Raw genomic sequence first — 20,661 nt, forward strand, 5'->3', positions numbered from 1 at the left:
TTTTTTATTATTAAACTCAATAGATGTAAAATGACTACTCCAAATTACTATAAACTTTTCCAGATGTTTAATCATAATTTCTGCACTCATTTTTATTGTGGACTGTTAACAGTTTGAGGAATGGCCTCAAAGCCTAGGGACCACACTTTATACAGTTCTGTTGTTACACAGGTACTCTGCACAGGGTTGTTTGTCAATTAAAGGATAGTTCTCAAGGGACAGGGTAGGGCCTCCTATTTTCTCTGTGTGCTTATACCTCCAATGATCCAATGTGGTGTTCTTCATAAAGAAAACAGACAGTGATCGATGATGTATTTCTTTTTTACATAAGCCTCCCTAATAATTCAAAGTAAACTATCATGGCCATATTAAAATAACTATTAAAACAGGGAAGATATGGATGGGAGGAAAAATGTCAAGCCACAAGGCAGTTTACCAGGTGAGACTTTTAAACAATGATACAGACCACAGGATTAGTTCTCACCCTAAACCTCTGCTCATCACACTGATCATAAAGCCTAGCACAGGCCTTGCAAAGACTGGGGACTTAATTATTAACTGAATAAAATAATCAAATCAGCATAGCCAAATTCATGGTAAGTAATTTGTTAAAAAGTAATTTTAGGATTTTAAATTAGTCCTGGAAGTTCCCCTGAGAAATAAATTAGAAAGTTGGTGTTATGTGCCAGTGAGTGAGACAACACTAGTAAAATAGTAAGGGTCTCTACTCTTCTGATTTGCTGTATTAATATTTTCATATATACGACACACATAAAAAAATCCAGACGTACTCTGTAATTAGAACATAAATTCTAAATTTTTTAACAATTATTTATTTATTTGAGAGACAAAGAGACAGAGCATGAGTCAGGGAGGGACAGAGAAAGAGAGAGAGGGAGACACAATCTGAAGCTGTCTCTAGGCTCTGAGCTGTCAGCACAGAGCCCAACACAGGGCTCAAACCCATGATCCACGAGATCATGACCTGAGCTGAAGTTGGACACTTCAGGTGCCCCTAGAAGAATAAAATCTAAATTCTTACTGGTTCTTTCCCATCCATGGCTTCGAGCCAGAGTTTCCGATTAGCTTCTGAGAATGCCTGCAATGTGATGATTCCATGCCTATTAAAAATAAATGTTTTATATATTTAATTATTTCTGTTATGTCTTCACACATTTATTATTTTTGTGTGTTTTATAAGCTGAAGGTGAAATTTTAAGAAAAAGAAGGAAAGAAAAAGTGAAAAGAGGGGGGAAAAAAGAAAAGAGAAGAAAAACAGAATTTAAAAAATGAAAAGAAAAAGACTGACTTTCCTTTCAGAAAAATCACTGTGGGAACATACACACACACATAGACACCCCCCCCACACACACACACAGACCCACACACACATAATTCTAATGGTTGCAGGTAATAAAATCATTGGTTTAGGTATGACTGCCTGAAGGAAGCCAGTTTCAAACTATTTCCCATGAAATGGCCAAAAAGCATGACCTAACATTCTACAATATGAGAATGATTAAGATTATGACCCCAATATGGTACAATCTAGCCACTGAAAATAATTACAATGAGTATATAGTAATATGAGAAGTTTCATATCATACCTAGACAATTATTAAGAAGACACTAAAACCAAAGTGTTTATCTATACCATGATCACAATATTAAAATTAATTAATTAGAAACAATTTTCTCATGTACCCATTCTGAAATAGTTAACTTGAGGATGTAGTTTAAGAGAGAAAGAGTGAGCAAAGGGAAGGAAGAAAGCAATATAAGAAAGAAAAAGACAGGAAATTCTGAAATAGTAAAATTGACCTAGCTAACTATGCAAATTATCCAGAAAATAAATTTGAAAAGAAATTAAAGGGTTCTGTGAAGAGATATGTTGCAGAGGAAATTTCACTTCAATATTGTATGATTAAAAATCAGTATGACTTACAAATGTGATGAAGGCATATTATCCCTTTTGTAAACAGGAAAACAGATCATTAGAATGACAGGAAAAGGAAAAATATACGTGAAGATCGAGATCACTTGATCTTAAAAAATCTAAGCCAGTATAAACAGAAATAATAAAATAATAATCAATATTTGTTGGCTGTTTATTATATGCCAGGTACTATGTTATAAAAGCTACCTTTCTCATTTCATTTTATCCTCATAGGAACCCTTTGAGGTGGGTACTTATTATCCTTACAGATAAGCAAACTAAATCAGAATTTAAGAGTATGCCCCATGGTTACAGAACTAAAAAATGCTGCTGAAATAAAGAAAAATCACTAGCATTTTTGTATTTGTCTACATAGAAAATCCAGAGGTTCCTACCACAAAACTATTAAACCAATAGGGAGCTGAACAGCTATGCTGGATATATAGTGATATATTAAAAAAATTAACAGCCTTTCCATACAGGAGCGTCAAACATTTAGGAAAAATATATACTAATGAATTCTTTTCAAAATTGCAATAAAATGAAGACACTCAAGAATAACTAAAAAATGTAAATTGTTCAAAGAGAGTTCAACTGTCCATCAATTAATTAATAACTTCAATGCTACCCCAAGTCAAAACTCCAAAGGACTTTTGTGGAAACAAAGGGAAACTTAATCAGTAGATCCATAAAATGTAAGAACATAGGGCCAAAATATTTAATACAGTTTTAAAGAAGCATAAAAAATGGGGGCCTTGCCCTAGTAGGTAGTTATAAGCGACATATATGTAAACTATAGTTTATAAGATTATATAGAGTAAGCATTTTATATAGTGCATACACACAAAGCTAGAGTATTCAGATAAGAATGGTAGCAATGCAGGGGAAGAAAAATAGATCATGGAATAGAACAGAGATCAAGAAATATACCTGCCCTTATTTAGTTTCTGTTCTTCCTGTATTGATACAAGAAGAGAAAAACAACAACAACAACAACAACAAAACGTAGAGCTAAATATCCCCCCTAGGTTATAAACTCACATGTGCAACATTTATATCTGTACCAATGCCCCAAGGTTAAGAATGTCCAGAACAGTGCTCTGCACAGAGCAGGCACTGAATTTCACTGGCTGAAGGAAACTAATGGGATTCCCAGCTATGTCTTATTATTCCTAGGAAGCAAGGCTACCAGGCTTCAAAAGTCCACAAAAAGGCTTACCCAGGCATGGTGAACAATGTTGTCAGGATCATTCATAGTGATGGGAACTCAAGTCTACCACAAATCCCCTAATGTTATTCATGTTGATTTCCCAAGTTCTTCTTTAAGTGATGTTGCTTTTTGCTAGCATTCTGTGTCTGATTTTTTTGAGAGCATTATGCAATATATATTTGTTGAATAAACACATAAAAGAATGAAATAAACATGCACACTGTTTTTAAAGACTGAAATACAAGTACTTGTATACTGTTTCATACTTATATCTAAACACAGAAACAAATATTTTAGCTTATTAATAATATAAAGTAAAAAGAAAACCTCAAACCTTTCAACTACTTCTATGTCAAAGCAGAATCGTTTGTCAATTGAATCTGTCTTTCGTCGGATACAAGATTTCAATTTAAACATTTCTGGTGAACCAGTAACAAGGCCATTCTGAAACAAGAAAGGGAACACATTATTGATGTGATGATCAAGGCAAATGAAAAATATTAAATATGCTATCTAAGGTTGCTTGCATTAAAATGTTAATTAAAAAATGTTAACTTAGGTTATATATAAAAGTCATAATCACATCCTGTCCTCTGCAGACTTTTTGCCTCATGCTAACTGCTCAATTATAATACAAATTGTTTTTCAATAAGTTAATCACATATACTCATTTTACTTAAAGAATTTTGTGGCATGCCTGTCTAGTGATCTTAAACATATGTACTTATGTTAAATAGCACTACAATGTACATTGTTCAGGACTTCAGATTTACAAAAGGTATGACATCATAGTTACCTTAATATCACAATTAGATATACAAAATGCTTGTCAGGATACAACACTGTTGCCCTAAATCAAATGCCCTAGGTTGCTAAGAGATTAGTACTGTTTCTCTGTGTGTGTGCATACGAGCAAGTATGTGTGAACATGTGGGTGTGTATTTAGAGTCTTATAGTATTAAATGATCATTGGCTCAAAGTCTCAAGAGAGCTACCAAAGTAACACATTTCTAGTATTTACTTGGTATAAATGTACAGCTGTCATACACAACTCATGACTGCACCGCTGATAATTGCTACTCTACTAGTGAAACTATAATCCTTTGGAAAAGATCCAACACAAGCCAAAACCGTAAGAATTCTCTTCTATATATCTGAGACACCAGTCACCTTAAGGGAAATATTTACCTAATGTCTGGTTAATTCTACTATCTTTGGTTACAAAGATCATAGATTTATTTATTAACAGAAGTTTGGTTTGGTATACTTGTTAACAGCTCATTGACTGTCACATAAGCTGGCTTTCAGGCAACATCTTTTCTTATGAAATCTTTAAAGTACAAACTAGCATGATTATAGCACTTAACTTCTCATGATGGTAGGAATTGAAGGTTACTTTTGCTCTGGTATGTTCTCCTTTATATTCTGTCTCTCCATTTGAATTATTAGACTCTACTGAATGCCCAAGTACAATAAGTTTCAGCTGATGTATTTGAGTATATATCTAAGTTCGATCAACACTGACCTCTGCTATGATCTATACCACAAGTTAGCCAGGTGAGTCACTTACCTTGATTTTCTAATCTTGTAAAATAAGGCTAGATTAAATAATCCTTAGGGTAACTCTCAGCTCTAGGATTCTTAGATGATATGGGCCTAATTATCTAATTCTTAAGTTCAGTCACTTGCCATATTCATGTCATAACTCACAAAAAGATTATACCTTATATACAATAAAGGTGTTGCACTCTGTAGCAGTAGCACTTCCTTATATAAAGCACACTTTGTTCTATATTGTTCACTAGCCATGCGAGACATTCAGTGACCAATTTATTTTTGGAGCAAATAGGCATCAATTGATTTCTTCTGAGAAACTTTGCTGGCCAGCATTTCAGTAAACAGCACACAGTTTCAAAGAGGAAGTGGCATGTAGGGGCAAAAGGCAGCCTCCCACAGAGGTCACCTGGAGGAAAGATGCAGAGTCCTTGAGCCTGGTCCAGCCACCAACAGTCTCTACTGGGCTGCCAGCCACAAACAACTCTGCTGCCAGGGATGTGGGTGGACACCTCTGTGGTCTCCTGAAAGATCCCTACATTGAACTCCACTGCTTATAAACATTCCACAAGAAGACGAAGGAAAATCCTGGCCATTCTTTTCAAGTCATCAAGATCATGGAGCTTTGAGAAGACTTTTTTGACTTTTCGATTTTTAAAAATTATTTACATGTTTATTAGAAAAGCAAGCACATGTGATTTTGTTTTGTTTTGTTTCCATTACTTAACTAATAAACACAGCTAAAAAAAAAAAGAAAACTCACCATTTTCCCACTGGATTTCATTTCTGAAACACTCATTGTAAACGTTTTACTTCCCTTATCATATGTACAATAATGTTTAATCCATGTAAAACCAAGTGGTCCTGATGTAAGGAAACAAACATTACAGATTGTTAATAAATGATTTGTGTCTAAGTTTGTACAATTTTTGATGCTATGATACACAACTGAGTGTCTCCACAGGCCATGCAAGTTTAGAATATTTACTGTGAGAAAGGCCAGTGTAGGGAAAGAGTGGTAGAGGGTAAAGTGTCTTGCAACCAAACAGCATGGCTCTACTTGTAGCACTGATACTCCTCTGTAACTCAAGAGTTACTTTAGATCTGAATTTCAGTTATCGCAGTAAAAATGACATATCTTACATTCCAAAGAGGTGGGAACAATGAGGAAGAGCTGGAGTTACTAGAACTCATGTCCTTATTTCTATCCTTGTCCTTTATTCTTTTTTTTTTTTTTTTTTTTTTTTTGTCTTTTTTTTTTTTTTTTTTTTTTTTTTTTTTGGGAGGGGGGTAGGTATTATTTTTATTCCAGATCTTTCTTCTCCAGAGATTGTTTTACTTAAAATCTTAACAAAATATAAAAAGCAACAGACAAAAAAAGTCCTGCATTACATGAGAAAAGATTGCGTAACTTTTAATGATGTCTGAAAGCACCAAACCTCAACTGTTTGCAATCAAATACAAAAGCTACCTACTAGTCATAAAAGCCCATTCGAATTCTCCAATTCAATGTACGCTCACACTAGAGCTTTTAGCATTTTCTTTGCCAGTTTTATAAAGGTATTTAGACTTTCTTCGGCAGCTATTTGGAGTGTATCAGTATGCCTTGTCCTTTATTCTTAAAACTGCCAAAAACTCTACTAAAACTTTAGTCAGGCCATTTCATCCACTTTGTTTAAAACCCTCCAGTGGTTTCCCACTTCACTTCAGGTAAAAACCAAAGAGCTGGGGCGCCTGGGCGGCTCAGTGGGTTAAGCATCCAACTTTGGCTCAGTCACGATCTCACGATTTGTGAGTTCAAGCTCTGTGCCAGGCTCAGTGCTGAGAGATCAGAGCCTGGAGCCTGCTTGGGATTCTGTATCTCCCTCTTTCTCTTCCCCTTCCCCACTCATGCTGTCTGCCTGTCTGTCTGTCTCTCAAAAGTAAATAAATACTAAAAGTATGAACAGTTCAACAAGGACTTAAAAAATCGAAGAGCCTATTACTATACACAATGGCCCCACATGATCTGACCCCTCATTACTGATCTGGCCTCACATCTTACTACCTTCTGCCTTATATACTCTGCTTTAGCTACATTGCCCCCTTGCTGATTCTTGAACACAGGGAATGCACTTCTGTTGCAGGGCACCCTGTTCTTCCAGCCTGGACTATTTTTCCTTCAGTTATCTGCATGGCTTGCATTGTCACTTCCTCTACATCTTTTCCTAAATGACACCTTTATAACATGGCTTTTCCTGCTGAGGTTTCTAACATCTCAACACTCTTACCTTGAAATTTCTTATTTCTTTCTTGATTTATTTTCTTCTTAGTAGTTATCACTATCTAAAACATGATAAATTTTATGAATTTATTATATTTATTGTTTGTTTCTGCCACTAGACTCTAAAGCTCTATGGAGCAGGAACATGTGATGTTCTGCTCACTAGTATACACTTTTTCTTTTTGAGAGAGACACAGGGAGTGCACACATGAGCCAGGGAGAGGGGCAGAGAGACAGAGAGAGAGAAAGAGAGAGAGAGAGAGAGAGAAGAGAAGAGAGAGACTGAATCCCAAGCAGACTCCACACTCAGCACTAAGCCTGACACAGGCCTGGATCCCACAACCCTGGGATCATGAGCCAAAATAATCAGATGCTCAACCAACTGAGCCACCCAGGTGCCCTTTACTAGTATAAAGTTAATCCTTAGAATATGTCCAGATATTGGTTGTCTATCAATAAATACTTGACAAATGAATGAAGGAATTAATTTTTCATCTTTCTAAGACTTCACTGAACTTGGAGTTATTTCCTCTTACCACTAATCTGAAAAAAAGTGAACTCAAATAACTCCTTAAAGTAAAAATAACTTTTACTTTCCATTTTAAAACAAAGTTATATATGTATAGTGCTCATCTTCCCCCCTATAAATACTGTGCAACTCTTTCCCATAGCATACCACATTATTCTCCTATATTCTCCTTAAGGAATTAGATGCTGCTGCTTCACCAGGGAATAGGGATGCACAGTGAGGTCAATATTTCCATGACTAAGGTAGAAGACTTTCAGTTTTCACACAGAGAAGCCAATTATCCTCCCGGAGTGGGCTGAGTGGGTTGAAAATGGGGTCTGTTTTCTGTACAACTTCTCCATCTAGGCTCCCATCCTGCTTAAGACCTGAATCTTTCTAGCAACAATTATCTACAATATTATTGCTGCCTTGGTTTTATAATCATATATTTAAAAGCAAGAAATTGTAATGTAAAAATACACCACTTGAGAAAAGTGTTTCATGAGCCATTTGAATTGTTTTTTCTGTAATAATAGTGCCCTTGGTGTCATGTTTAGCTTTAAAATACTTAAACAACTCCAGATTTAAAATTATAGCTATACACTTTGTAATCACAAAGGATTGTTGCAATAAACTTCAATTCTGCTTTAGGGCCATTTTACACTATAATACTTAAGCATACTTGTTGATAATTCTGTTACATGCAGTCTAAAATACTTAAAGGCTTAGAGTTGATTAGACGAAAGTGGCTGGATAAAAATATTTATAGTGACTTTATTACTTAAGAAGCAATTTATGAGCAATATTAGTAATAATTTTTAAATAAAGCTGCTGTAATGCTCTGATGACATTTTAGACCTAGGTTGTTTTTTTCCTGCCTCCATCTTAAGTACAGAACCTTGTGTATTTAATCTTCAAGTTTGTTGTACACACATGCTACTTCCTTTAAAGTTGCTTGGCACTAGGCCAGAACAGCTGTTACTAGACAAGAAATTTTGAAGTCCTTAAAAAAGTTGGGAAAATAAAAATTTATTATATCTCTACAGCTGCAAAATAAAACAAGCTTAATTATCTTACCCAGTAATCATCTGAGGTTGCTCACATGATGTTTGTGGAATAGAAGGAAATAACATTCACTAAATACCTACAACATTTTATCTAGATATTTCTAAGGTCAGACATTATAGAAGACTGATGCACTACCTATTGCACTGAAGAGGCAGGTTACGTCAGACATTATAAAGAGCACTTTACATGTAAAAAAATATAGCCTACGAGATGGAGATGGCACTACTTTCTCCATCAATAGGGCAAGTGATCAGAGTTGCTATTTTTAGCAGAATAATAATAATTTTTAGCAGAATAATAAAACAAAACAGTTGTTTTAAGAATCTAATGAGATAGATCTAACTTGCACAGAATAGTACATGTTCATGGTAAGTACTCTCCACCAGTACTGTGGATATAGAGACATTTTATATACATTATGTCCATTCTTGCAACATTATTACTGGATGGGTATGTGTATTTTTCTTTTATAAATTAGAATACTGAGCTCAGAAAATTGTTCAGAATAACCCAGTCAACAAGTGGCAAGCATGGAATTTGCACATAGTTCTGACTTTGGAACTCATGCTCTTCCTGTTTAAAATGAAGTCCATTAGAATGCAATTTAACGTATGCCCAGAAGTGGCTAAAAACCACAGTTCTAGATAAAGTGAGGCTTTGTGTCCAAACTGCAATGATCTACTACTATTGCCCCATCATATCCACCTCCATTCATCACTCAATTTACAGCTCTGACATTTACTATTGATCACTGGTGCTAATTGCATGAGCTTGTCTTATGCCTTCCACTATGGAATAAAGACTCTGGAGCCAAATTCTTCATCTCATCTTCTATTCCCCATAGAATGTATTCATTCAGTATATAGCAACAGTACAATCAATAGGTTTTAGTGAACTGATCTGATTTTCTTATAAATGCTTTCAAATATACAAAGGGGAAAAGGGCTATAGATATTTGTCCCTTGTATGAAAATAATTCCATGGGTGCCTAGGTGGCTCAGGTGGTTAAGCGTCTGGCTCTTGACTTTGGCTCAGGTCACAAACTCACAGTTCGTGAGTTAGAGCCCTGTGTTGGGCTCTGGGCTGACAGCTGTAGCCTGTTTGGGATTGTCTCCCTCCCTCTCTGCCCCTCTCCACTCATGAGCACACATGTGCACTCTCTCTCAAAATAAATTAAACAAAAATAATTCCAAAGGGATATAAATCCATTCATTTTTTCTTTTAAAATACCCAGGCAATGGCAATGGGAAGTGGGGAGATGCTGAATAGGAAAAGAAAGAAGAGAGGAATTATATTGGGGCATAAGAGCACTTTTGCAGGTGATGAACGTGTTCATTATCTTGACAGTGGTTTCATGGTTTCACAGGTGCATATATATGGCAAAACTTATCAAACTATACATTTTAAATATTTGCAATTCATTCACTAAAGCTGTAAAAACAATGCAGGTAGATACAGAGAATGATGAGAGGATATTTTCTTAGGAGCAGGAAAGCAACATGAAAGGAGAAGATGGTAAAGAAAGAAAGTGGGAGAGTCCAATTGTGCAAGTCTCAAAGGCCACACACCACTAAAGGGTCATCACAGGAGAAGCGCAACAAGCCAGCCTTGTAGAGGGGGTGTGCTAGAAAGCACTGCAGAGGGTGGATTATAGACAGGCAAGCCTAAAGGCAGAAAGAGAGCAATTATGAGGCCACTGCAAGACGGTGGAGATGAGAGAAGGTGTGGGTTCAAAGGTTATCAAGGAGATAAAATGGAAGGAGTGGGCCCCAAGTTACAGGGAGACAATAGAGTTAAGGAGTTAAGTGATTATCTCCAGTTTCTAGCCTAAGAAGGTGGGTGACATCAATTAGAGGGATAACAAATTTCAGAGGGAAGATTAATGTCAAAAAGGGCTTTATAATAATCTAGGACTGACCCAGAGGGGAAGTCATGTATCGTAAAACACAAGATACCAACATCAGATGGCTTCACAAAACACTGAATTTTGTCCACTGATGCAGTCCCCGAATTATTAAAGGGCCTATGCTTATAGTCTGACCCAAATGTTCAACAACTGGAAACCAAGTAAGTAAACTACAGCATTGTCCAAGGGATGGACTCGCAAATAACAATAAACATGATGCATTTGAAAATTAATGTACTAAAGAATTTAGCTAGGTAATGCAGCTTCTTTTCTTAGGACAAAATATTGTGTCTCCATAAGGATTTTAGCAACTGGGGAATAAAAACAAAATCCAAAAAACTCAAGGCATCAAAATTATTGAGTCTTAATGAATAAAGAAATATCTTTAAGCAAGAGGATGGCACTTCCTCTAACACATGCATGTTTGTACAAGCCTCTCTATCTATTGATAGATGTATTCATTTTTTTGCTCAGCAAAACATTTTATTGATGCAAAATGTAAGCTCAATGGACCCTCAACCTGAGGTTTTCAAAACGAGTACTCAAAAATTTCTTTAGTGTCCTGAGTTAAATCCATATACCTTGCATGTAACCAATGAATTAGGGTTTTTTTTTTTTCCAAGAAATTATGGTGAAAACAATTTATTATGATCTAATTACAGAATAGCTAGGCAGGTCATTAAATTTATTGTGACATTCAAAAGCAGCACACTGGTCAAAGTTGATCACGATGAAAGAGAAAATCCTCAAATCCAGATCTGAGCAAGCAGTACACTATCATCTAATCCATATAGTAATAGATATTTGCTGAGTTGTTAAAGCCAATCATTACTTGCTTATACACTGCTATCTGACAAATGAGCATCACCTGAGTGAGAATGTCAACCATAAAATGTGCTGGCATTTTAGTAATCATATTGCATTATGTCAAAAACTTTCACAGCCAACCCAGAATCTCTAGCTTTCCCATCTCAAACCTTTTAACTATAACATTTTACTAACTAACCAAAACAAGTTCATTAATCTATCATCTACTGATATGGAGAACTCAGAGCAGTGCTACTCTATGTGGTTTTTGAGCCTCAATATATGAGAATAGTACAGAAAGCAAAAATAAGTATTTCAAAACTTGTACAGTGATTTGGCATTACTGCAAAATCCAAGCATGTGACTTTGAGTTTTACAAAGACAGATGCATAATAATAAAAATAATTGTTCCTTTACCACAAACAGTATGAGACTGGTGCTTTGGCATATCTGGTTTGAAACGGTTAATTTGGTCCAACTCATTCTACTCAATGCAAGCATCATGCAGAAAGAACCCTAGTTATACAAGTTTGGATGAGTTTTTATTAATTTTTGTGAGAAAAACTTTCTTAGTATGAGGCAATTATAATAGTGTCTTGTTGTGTCTGATGCTTATTTACTAACCTCAGGAAGTAAAAGGTGCCAATCTGACATTACATAATTGCCAATTTTACTCCTAAAAACTGACGGAGCATAGAATTAAATGAAATAATGCTGTGGGAAGAGAAAAGTATTATAGTCACCAGGATGATTCATACTGATAAAGACTGTGAATTTCAAGTTTTCATCAAACTTTAAATTGAGATTAGCTGTCACAATTAAATTCTAAAACTGAACTCATGTTACCGTACCATCAGTGAAGGTTGTAAGTTCCAAGTTCAATAATATGCCAACTTGGAGATCCTGATGGCGAAATGTGGAAAAACTTCCTCACTCTGATGGTGGTAGTGGGAGAGCAGACTAAATATGATAAAGCTGTAAGGAATTGTAGTCTTCCTATTTGAAGGAAAAAACACTAACCAAGTCAAATCTCACAGAAACAGAATCTTAATTATAAGAGACATTAAGTTACATCTTTGTGACTCACGTTTCTCCTGGACATAAAGATAGCCTTCCATTGTCCACTGACTCGGCGGTCTGTAATCTTGGTTGGCAGATTTCATTCTTTGCATCAACCGCTCTACCTCTTGTCGAGTACTTTCAAAATTATTCCTTGTCTTAAGTAAATAGAAACAACAATTTCATTCATTGTTTCCTACCAGTTTTGAGGAACTTCCAGTCTAAAGTTTTGAAACAAATGGTGAAATTGCTGCAAATGGTGCAAAGGATAACTCTGACTGTCTCAGCACTATTCACCACATCTTTGACCGTATATGTTGAGTCCTACGGTCTGATTTTGAATTGCTTTATTGAAACTTTCCTGAATGAGCTTCTGCATGTTTGTTTGTTTTTTTAATGTGTGTGTGTGTGTGTCTGAATGTGTTTACTTTATTCCCATTTCCTACTCTAACAATCTTCCTTAACAGCCAAATCATAACATTTAAAAATATATTTATGAAACAGAGTTTTATGTTCACTAACACCTAAGGTAAAAAAGTGCATTATAGGGTTACTGGTTGGCTGAGTCAGCTAAGTGTCCAACTTATGACTCAGGTCATGATATCACGGTTTGTGAGTTGGAGCCCCGCATCGGGCTCTGTACTGACAGCTAGGAGTCTGGAGCCTGTTTCAGATTCTGTGTCTCCTTTGATTTCTGTCCCTCCCCTACTCACACTCTGTGTCTTTCTCTCTCAAAAATAAGTAAACATTTTAAAAAGTTGCATTATATTGAAATAATAATCAGGAGGTCAGTGTATAAATTAACTCATAAAAATGAGTGGGTTTCCTAGTTCTAACATCTTCTATTACAAAAAATATTTTACTCACATTACAGCAAATTTACTTAAGGTAAGACATAGAAAGCATAAAGCCTTTCTCTCTCTTTTGTATTCAGGCCACATTATTTCAATAATGTGTTTGGAAGCAAGCAATATGTTTGGAAATATAAAAATTATCACTACCCAACTCTAAAATTTGTTATGGCACATAATACAAGAACTGAAACCCAAAGCAAGTTAGGAAAATTTTCTAAATTGCCAGTTTTTCTGCTTTTTAAACTTTTTTTTTCAAATTCTTTTAAACATAAGGATCAGAAAATTTTACAATTCTTTACATTCCTCTCTTGTTCTTGAATTGCAGGAATCTTAAAAAAATATTTTGGCCTTTATAATTTTCCCTTTTAGTATTTACAAAGAAGTCCAAATGCATTCCATATTGAAAAACAATGAAATGACTTGCGTGTGAAACTGATTCCGCTAAAAAATCTAGATAAAAAAAAAGCTAAAACCCAAAATACAAATAAGATAAATCCAATTACTATTTCTCATGGGACACTCCAACTGCATAGTGCCATTTACTGAACATCTCCGCAATGGCAAGAATCAGATAAACAGTGAAAAACAAGCTTTTTATAGAAAACTAAGTGAAAACTTCCCAAACTATTTTGGCTATAGAGTACTAGATTATTAGGGTTTCAGAAATAACTTCATTCATACAAAATTCTCAACAATTAGAACTTTCCTGTCAGGTTAATAATGCAGGAATGGGCTGGATAAGTTTTTTGTATGTTTTTTAACGTAAGTGATGTTTAGCATCTGCAAATCTGAATTTGTATAACTAAGAAACTGGATATTAAAAGGATTAGACAACTTATAAAGTAAACTAACAAAAATATGATGTTTGTATATAATTCTCAATTAAGCTTTAAAGCAATTATTATGAGTGCTTAAAAACATTCAAATTCATTAATCATTAATTATTCAAATTCAAATAAAAATATCATATATATTACATACAGTTTCGGAGGAGAAAAGGGCATTCCTTCAGTGCTTAAGTACAAACTCTTAATTTCACAAACATAAAAATGTTAGCCTTTCAGAAAATAAGACTTGCCAGAGGTCACCAAGTAAAGCAATGAGAACACTGGATAAAGACAAAAGTTTCCAACTTTCCAAGTATCTATTATGTAAATCTCTCTAATATTTATTTCTATGAAATTGGCCACCATAAGTTTTTCTAACATATGATTAGCTCATTCCTTGTATACTTTTAACCAGGAGCTAGAAAAAAATGTTTTAATAAATTTATTAAACAGCTTTCCTAAATTTGGTAAATTTTTGACATACTCCAAGGTTTGGCTGGATTATAATTAGTTTCTCTGTCATCATCTGATTTACTAAGGAGAAGCAATAAGAACAGCTATAGTCTTACGTTCTGCAAGTTGAACTGAAGCTGTTGCTTATATGGTGCAAATTCCTGGGCAAGTTCGTATCCCTCGTGGTAAAAAGTAAATAAACCCTGCAGGAATGACAAAAGCTGCAAAAACAGAGAAATGTAAGAAACTATGAAAATATGTTTTTAAAAAAGATGACCATTAAACATAATAAACTGGGAAATTCTATCTCATTCTAACTCCTCAACCTAATAAATTTTCAACCCCCTTTCTTTGGCAAAGCAGACACTAGAGTTATGAATGTGAAACAAACCACAAAAGCTAATTTTTACTCATTTTTGGTAAACAGTGACAGGGAGAGTTGTTCTATTAACTATCCTACTATTCAAATGCATTGAAAAAAATATCAGGGACGGACCATTAGGATAAAGGCCAAAGTGACATAGTTCGTACCTTAGAAGAGCTTCTAACCCAAACAGAGAGATAAAATGTGCAGATTTGAGGAAGACTAAACTAGTAAATTAGAGATAAGGAGTACCGAAGGGGAGGAATAAGAGTTTGGCTAGATAAAATTAAGAAAAATTTCACAAGGTGGCAGTACTGACTTGGGGATTAAGTAGACAACATTTTAGCAAGTATTAGGAAGAACTGAAAACAGAGAAAAGAGCTGAGCAACAACGTGGAACTGGACACAGATCTTTCATATAAAGAATTAGAGTAAAATCCTCTTTAGGAAATTACAATGTCTATTATCCTAACTTTCTAATCTCAAACTCACATCCGTTTATTTATTAGTGTCTAATTCATACAGCAAGAGTAGTTCTCCATTACAGGACACGGTTGTTTATACAGAGTAATTATAACTGAAAATTATTAATTTTTTTCACTGGGATTTTTATAACAAACTTCACCAATTTGATCTCTTCCTACAATAAAGGTAGAAAATACTTTTGAGAAATGACTAATGATTTTTTAATAATTTTTTAATGTTTATTTGTTTTTGAGAGAGAGAGTGTGTGTGTGAGCAGGGGAAGGGCAGAAAGAAAGGGAGATACAGAAGTTGAAGCAGGCTCCAGGCTCTGTCTGAACTGTCAGCACAGAGCCTGATGCGGGGCTAGAATCAATGAACTGTGAGATCATGACCTGAGCTGCAGTCAGACACTTAACCAACTGAGCCACCTAGGCGCCCCATGTTTGTTTGTTTGTTTTTAATTCAAATAGCATATTATGTCTGTAAGCTATTATTTTACACTAAGGAAGAAACACTGAAATTTTGATATGTGACTAAACATCTCACCATTTCCTATGTCTGGGGATTCAGCTTAAGCACCAAGTGGTTTATATGTTATGATTTCCAAGAGATAACTACTGGTTCTGTCTGAAAACAAGGACATAATGCTTTTCTTCCTATAATAAGTCAACTTCTTACAAAGTTATGCTCATGTCAGAAAGCACATACTTTCAAATTGGTTTTAAGTTGTTATGTTTAAAGACTTTCCTCCTCTTGATTAACAATTCTTGATGTCAAAATATACTGTTTTCCAATTTTAGAATTACTTTCCACAGTCAATTATATATCAGCAGATAATTACTATCAAAACTAAATATTCAATAGATTATCCTTCGCTGAAATGATGCTACAATATGTTTGCTGAAATATCCAATAATTTAAAATATAAATTATTTTATATGTGCACACATTGCAGCCTAATTAAAAAGAACTATATCTTAAAATAGGGTTAAGAGTAAGTTTAATTAATTGAGATTTGGATATACAGATTTAGAAGTTTTCAAAGACAAATAAGAAAATACTTTTTTCTTAGAAGTATACAGACAACTAGTCTTTTAAATATCTGAATAATAGTTTATGAAGTTGTTTGAAGGGGTATTTCAAACATGTATTTCATGTTTTAATGTCTATAACTGGTTTCCAATTAAACTATTATTAAGTAGATGCCATACAAGGAAGATTCCAATTTTATTCTATTATTATTATTCTATAATTTTATTCTAATATTATCTTAAGTATACAGAATTTAATTAAACTCATAAAGAAGATAAAAATATCTGAAGTAAGTCTTCCTATAAAATACCAAATTCCCCAAGATCCTTCTAAATAAATAAATCTATTGGCATCTTCTAGCAGAATTCGGATTTGCTCAGTAGCAGACAATGCATGCTGAGCACCCACTAGGGAAAGAACAATTTGGAGTGAGGTACAAAGAAATTATCTACAAAGAACCACCCATCTTTCCCTTTTGTTACCTACTTTGGAAGCATCTTTTGTGAAAATTTAAAAAAGACCGCATGTATGAAATAACTGCCACTGGATGGCAGTAAAGTCAAACTTTTAAAGGCTTGAATAAATACTAGTTTATTTTTATCCTCAACAAATTCCATGAGACTAAATTAAGGTAACGTAATAAGACAGCCTAAAAATCTTTAAGAATTCCATTTCCTATATGCTGTTTTCTGTGTTCAATCTGTCTGATTGAGTGGAGCGGTTTGGGAAAGATTACTGTCTCAGTTTAGCTTAAAGTAAACCTTACCTTTAAAATAATAATAACAACTAGTAAAAACTACTGAAGAAACAGATTAGGCTTTAATACTAAGTCACTTTTATCGCCAGCAAAAGCTTATATAGCACTTTATTATTCCCAAGGGTTTTAGAATCAAATAACCGTTTGTCACTCCAAACACCCGACCAAATATAAACGTTGATACTACATTTACAGATAATCATTTGGCAAAAGAAAGAGAGCAAAGGAAAAAAAATCATAATTCCCCATGCCACTAATCACCAGGTTTCAAGCTTACGGACCTCACAGTTATCACCGATACTGTGAATGACAGAGAAAAGTGAGAAGGGCTGGGGCTAGCATGGAGTGAGGAGAAGAATCCTGAAGCGACTGATGCAGGACTGTTGCTCAAATTGAGAAGAACTGAGATGTAAAGCTCTTATACGGTGATCCATTCCTTATTGCCTAAGAAGTCAATCACTGAAAATCTTAGGGAATCCATTAACAAAACTACTAGAACTGATAAACAAGTTCAGCAATGCTGCAGGATACAAGATTAATACACAAAAATCAACTTTATTTTTATATAGTTGGACTGAACAATCTGAAAATGAAATTAAAGAATCTCTTTCATAATAGTTTCAAAAGAATAAAATACCAAGAAATAATTTTAAGTATAAATTTGAAAAGTATATACTTGAAAAGTATAAAACACTGTTTAAGGAATTAAAGAAAGTTTAGATAAAAGGCAAATACTTCATGTTCATTAATTAGAAGAGTTAATACTGTTAACATGGCAATACTCCACAAATAATGTGTAGAGCGAATGCAATCCCTATGAGAAGCCTACCTGACTTCTTTATAGAAAGTCACTTTATAGAAGTGACATGCTGATGCTAAAATTCATATGGAATTACAAGGAAACCAGACCATCAAAACAATCTTAAAAAAGAAGAACAAAGTATTTAAACTCACATTTCTCAATTTCAAAACTTAATACAAAGCAATGGTAATCAATATAGTGTGATATGGCACCACTATAGACATTAAATCAATGAAAAAGAATTGAGAATTTAGAAACAAGCCCACATATCTAAGGTCAACTTATTTTCAACAAGGGCACCAAGATCATTCATCGGATAAAGAATAGTTTTTTCAGCAAATGTTTCTTGGACCACTGGGTAAACATATACAAAAGAATGATGTTGGAACCATACTTCACACCACTGACAACAATTAACTTAAGATGAGTGAATAGTACGATATGTGAATTACATCCCAATTAAGGCTACTTAAAAAAAAAAAATTTCACTTCACATACACAGAATACTATACTGCACTGAAAGAAATCCAAATCTAATATAAGACCTCTACATTTAGGCACTGGAACCTTCAAGAAGATTGGCAACATAGGGCAAAGACATTAATTTTCATCTAATACAAGTGTCCAGCCTGTGAGTTATTAAACTGGTACTTTCCGCTATTCTTTACTCAGAGGAAACACATAAATATCTTAGATGATAGCCTCAAAATAACTATTAAGTGCTTTAAGTTTAATGCTGAGATATTCAGAGGAATTTATTGAATGGAAAAGAAAGGATATAAGAATATAATCAAAAAAACAACAGGTGCTGGTGAGGATTCAAACAAAGGGGAACCCTCTTACACTGTTGGTGGGAATGTTAAACTGGTGCAGACACTCTGTAAAATAGTATGGAGGTCCCTCAGAAAGTTAAAAATAGATCTTCCCTATAAAGAACAAACTGAGGGTTGCTGGTAGGGGGACAGTGTGTGATGGGTATTGGGAGGCCCCTGTAGTGGGCACTGGGTAATGTGTATGGGTGAGGATCACCGGGGTGTTCATGTTGTGCAGTACTGCACTGCATATTCACTAATTGGAATTTAAATAAAAACTTGAATCACAAAAGTAAAAATAAAAAAATAAAGAACATCAACATTTAGATAAGGTCTTTACGCAACTGATTTCTAAAACAAAGTACAAGGTGATGAGCCAACCAAACCAATGCAACACATTTTTCTTACTTTTCCAAAATTCCATTCACTATCTAACTCCTTTTGCAAATTGCAAATTTTCAGTAGCAGTAGCTAGAACTAAATCCAAGGGCCAATGCAGATTTCAAGATAGTTTGGCTTTATTGTTTCAATTTTACAGAATAACTATTTTTAGGTTTTTAGCAAATTTAACCCCTAGGCCTAAAAATTTTGAAAAAATTAATGACATTGTCTTTTTGCTCACTATAATTTACCTTAAGTTAAATGTTGTGTATTAAAGCTAACCTATCACATTGAAAAAGAACACAAAAAGGTTTTACTTTTAGGACTGCAGGACTATATATTATCTGACTTTAATTTAATATATAGTATTTAGTAACTTAATTATTTAATTACTCAAACTTTAGACAACTCAGGATATACTTTCTAGTATACTTCATGATATAATAAGCAAAAAAGCTAAAGCATATTAAGCAGATTAAGCGAAATTTTCTTTAGCATGAGATTTGAAATTAAAGTTAGCAGACTCAGGACAGAGTTTCAAACACATTATTTTTAGTTTACACGTAATGGTTTATTTTTTGTCATTTTAAAAAGAATGTTTGATTATTTCTGAGACAGAGAGTCTGAACTTATACATCTTGTCAAATCTGAAAGGACTTTTTTTTTTAGCACTGTTTCACAGAAACATAATATGAATAAATGCAAACCAATGTGAAAATTTAAGTCTCCTAGGAGACACATAAAAAACCCACAAACCTTTAAACCAAGTGAAATTTAGTGTTTTATTTAACACAGTTTATCCAATAGATTATCATGTCAATAGTTAAGCAATAGAAAAGCTATTTTAATGAGATATTTTATATACTTTTTTGTACCAAACCTTTGTAATATAGTAGGTGTTTCATATTTACAGCCCATCTTATTCTAGACTTTTATTTTGAATGTTTGATAGCCATACATGGTTATTTGCTACCCTACTAGATAACATAGGTCTATAGATCACCAGTTAACTATAATCACCTTCTATGTAAGATATATAAATGGGGGGGACCATTAAAATTATATAACTTATAAATACTGAGTTTAAAAAGTTTATTTTCTGTATCCTATAAAACAATTACATAGTTTAATAAAAAAACATAAATGCTCCCTGTTCTTCTATGTATTTGAACCAGCTTTTCCATGAAATAATGACACTGTAGGAATATTTATTTCTAACACAGTGGTATCCTCTTATCTAAGGTTTTGCTTTCTGTAGTTTAGTTACCCACAGTCAACCACAGTGCAAAAGCAGATAATCTTCCTTCTGATATTATCATTAGGTCTATAGTAACTTAACATTTTTGCACAGTAGAGGAAACAATAAACAAAACTAAAATGCAACTTGTGGAATGGGAGAAGATGTTTGTAAATGACATGTCAGATAAAGGGTTAGTATCCAAAATCTACAAAGAACTTATCAAACACCCAAAAAATAACCCAGTTTAAGAAATGGGCAGAAGACATGAATAGATATTTCTCCAAAGAAGACATACAAAAGGTTAAAAGACACATTAAAAACTTCTCAACATCACTCATTATCAGGGGAATATGAATCAAAACC

The 20,661-nt window shown here is 34.1% G+C and overlaps 1 protein-coding gene across 1 annotated transcript in view; it reads right to left on the reverse strand.

Moving 5' to 3' along the window:
• Nucleotides 1–20,661, reverse strand: part of ARHGAP42 (Rho GTPase activating protein 42) — a 277,788-nt gene that overhangs the window by 56,054 nt on the left and 201,073 nt on the right. The window contains exons 7-11 of the mRNA XM_077766719.1: nucleotides 14,562–14,666; nucleotides 12,340–12,469; nucleotides 5,464–5,564; nucleotides 3,481–3,590; nucleotides 1,043–1,121 (exon numbers count right to left, since the gene is read on the reverse strand). Coding sequence (XP_077622845.1) covers nucleotides 1,043–1,121; nucleotides 3,481–3,590; nucleotides 5,464–5,564; nucleotides 12,340–12,469; nucleotides 14,562–14,666 — 525 coding nt within the window. The remainder of the gene's footprint in view (nucleotides 1–1,042; nucleotides 1,122–3,480; nucleotides 3,591–5,463; nucleotides 5,565–12,339; nucleotides 12,470–14,561; nucleotides 14,667–20,661) is intronic.

Source organism: Crocuta crocuta, unplaced genomic scaffold (assembly GCF_008692635.1).
Source record: "Crocuta crocuta isolate KB4526 unplaced genomic scaffold, BGI_CrCroc_1.0 scaffold105, whole genome shotgun sequence".
In the NCBI taxonomy this organism is placed as follows: Eukaryota; Metazoa; Chordata; class Mammalia; order Carnivora; family Hyaenidae; genus Crocuta; species Crocuta crocuta.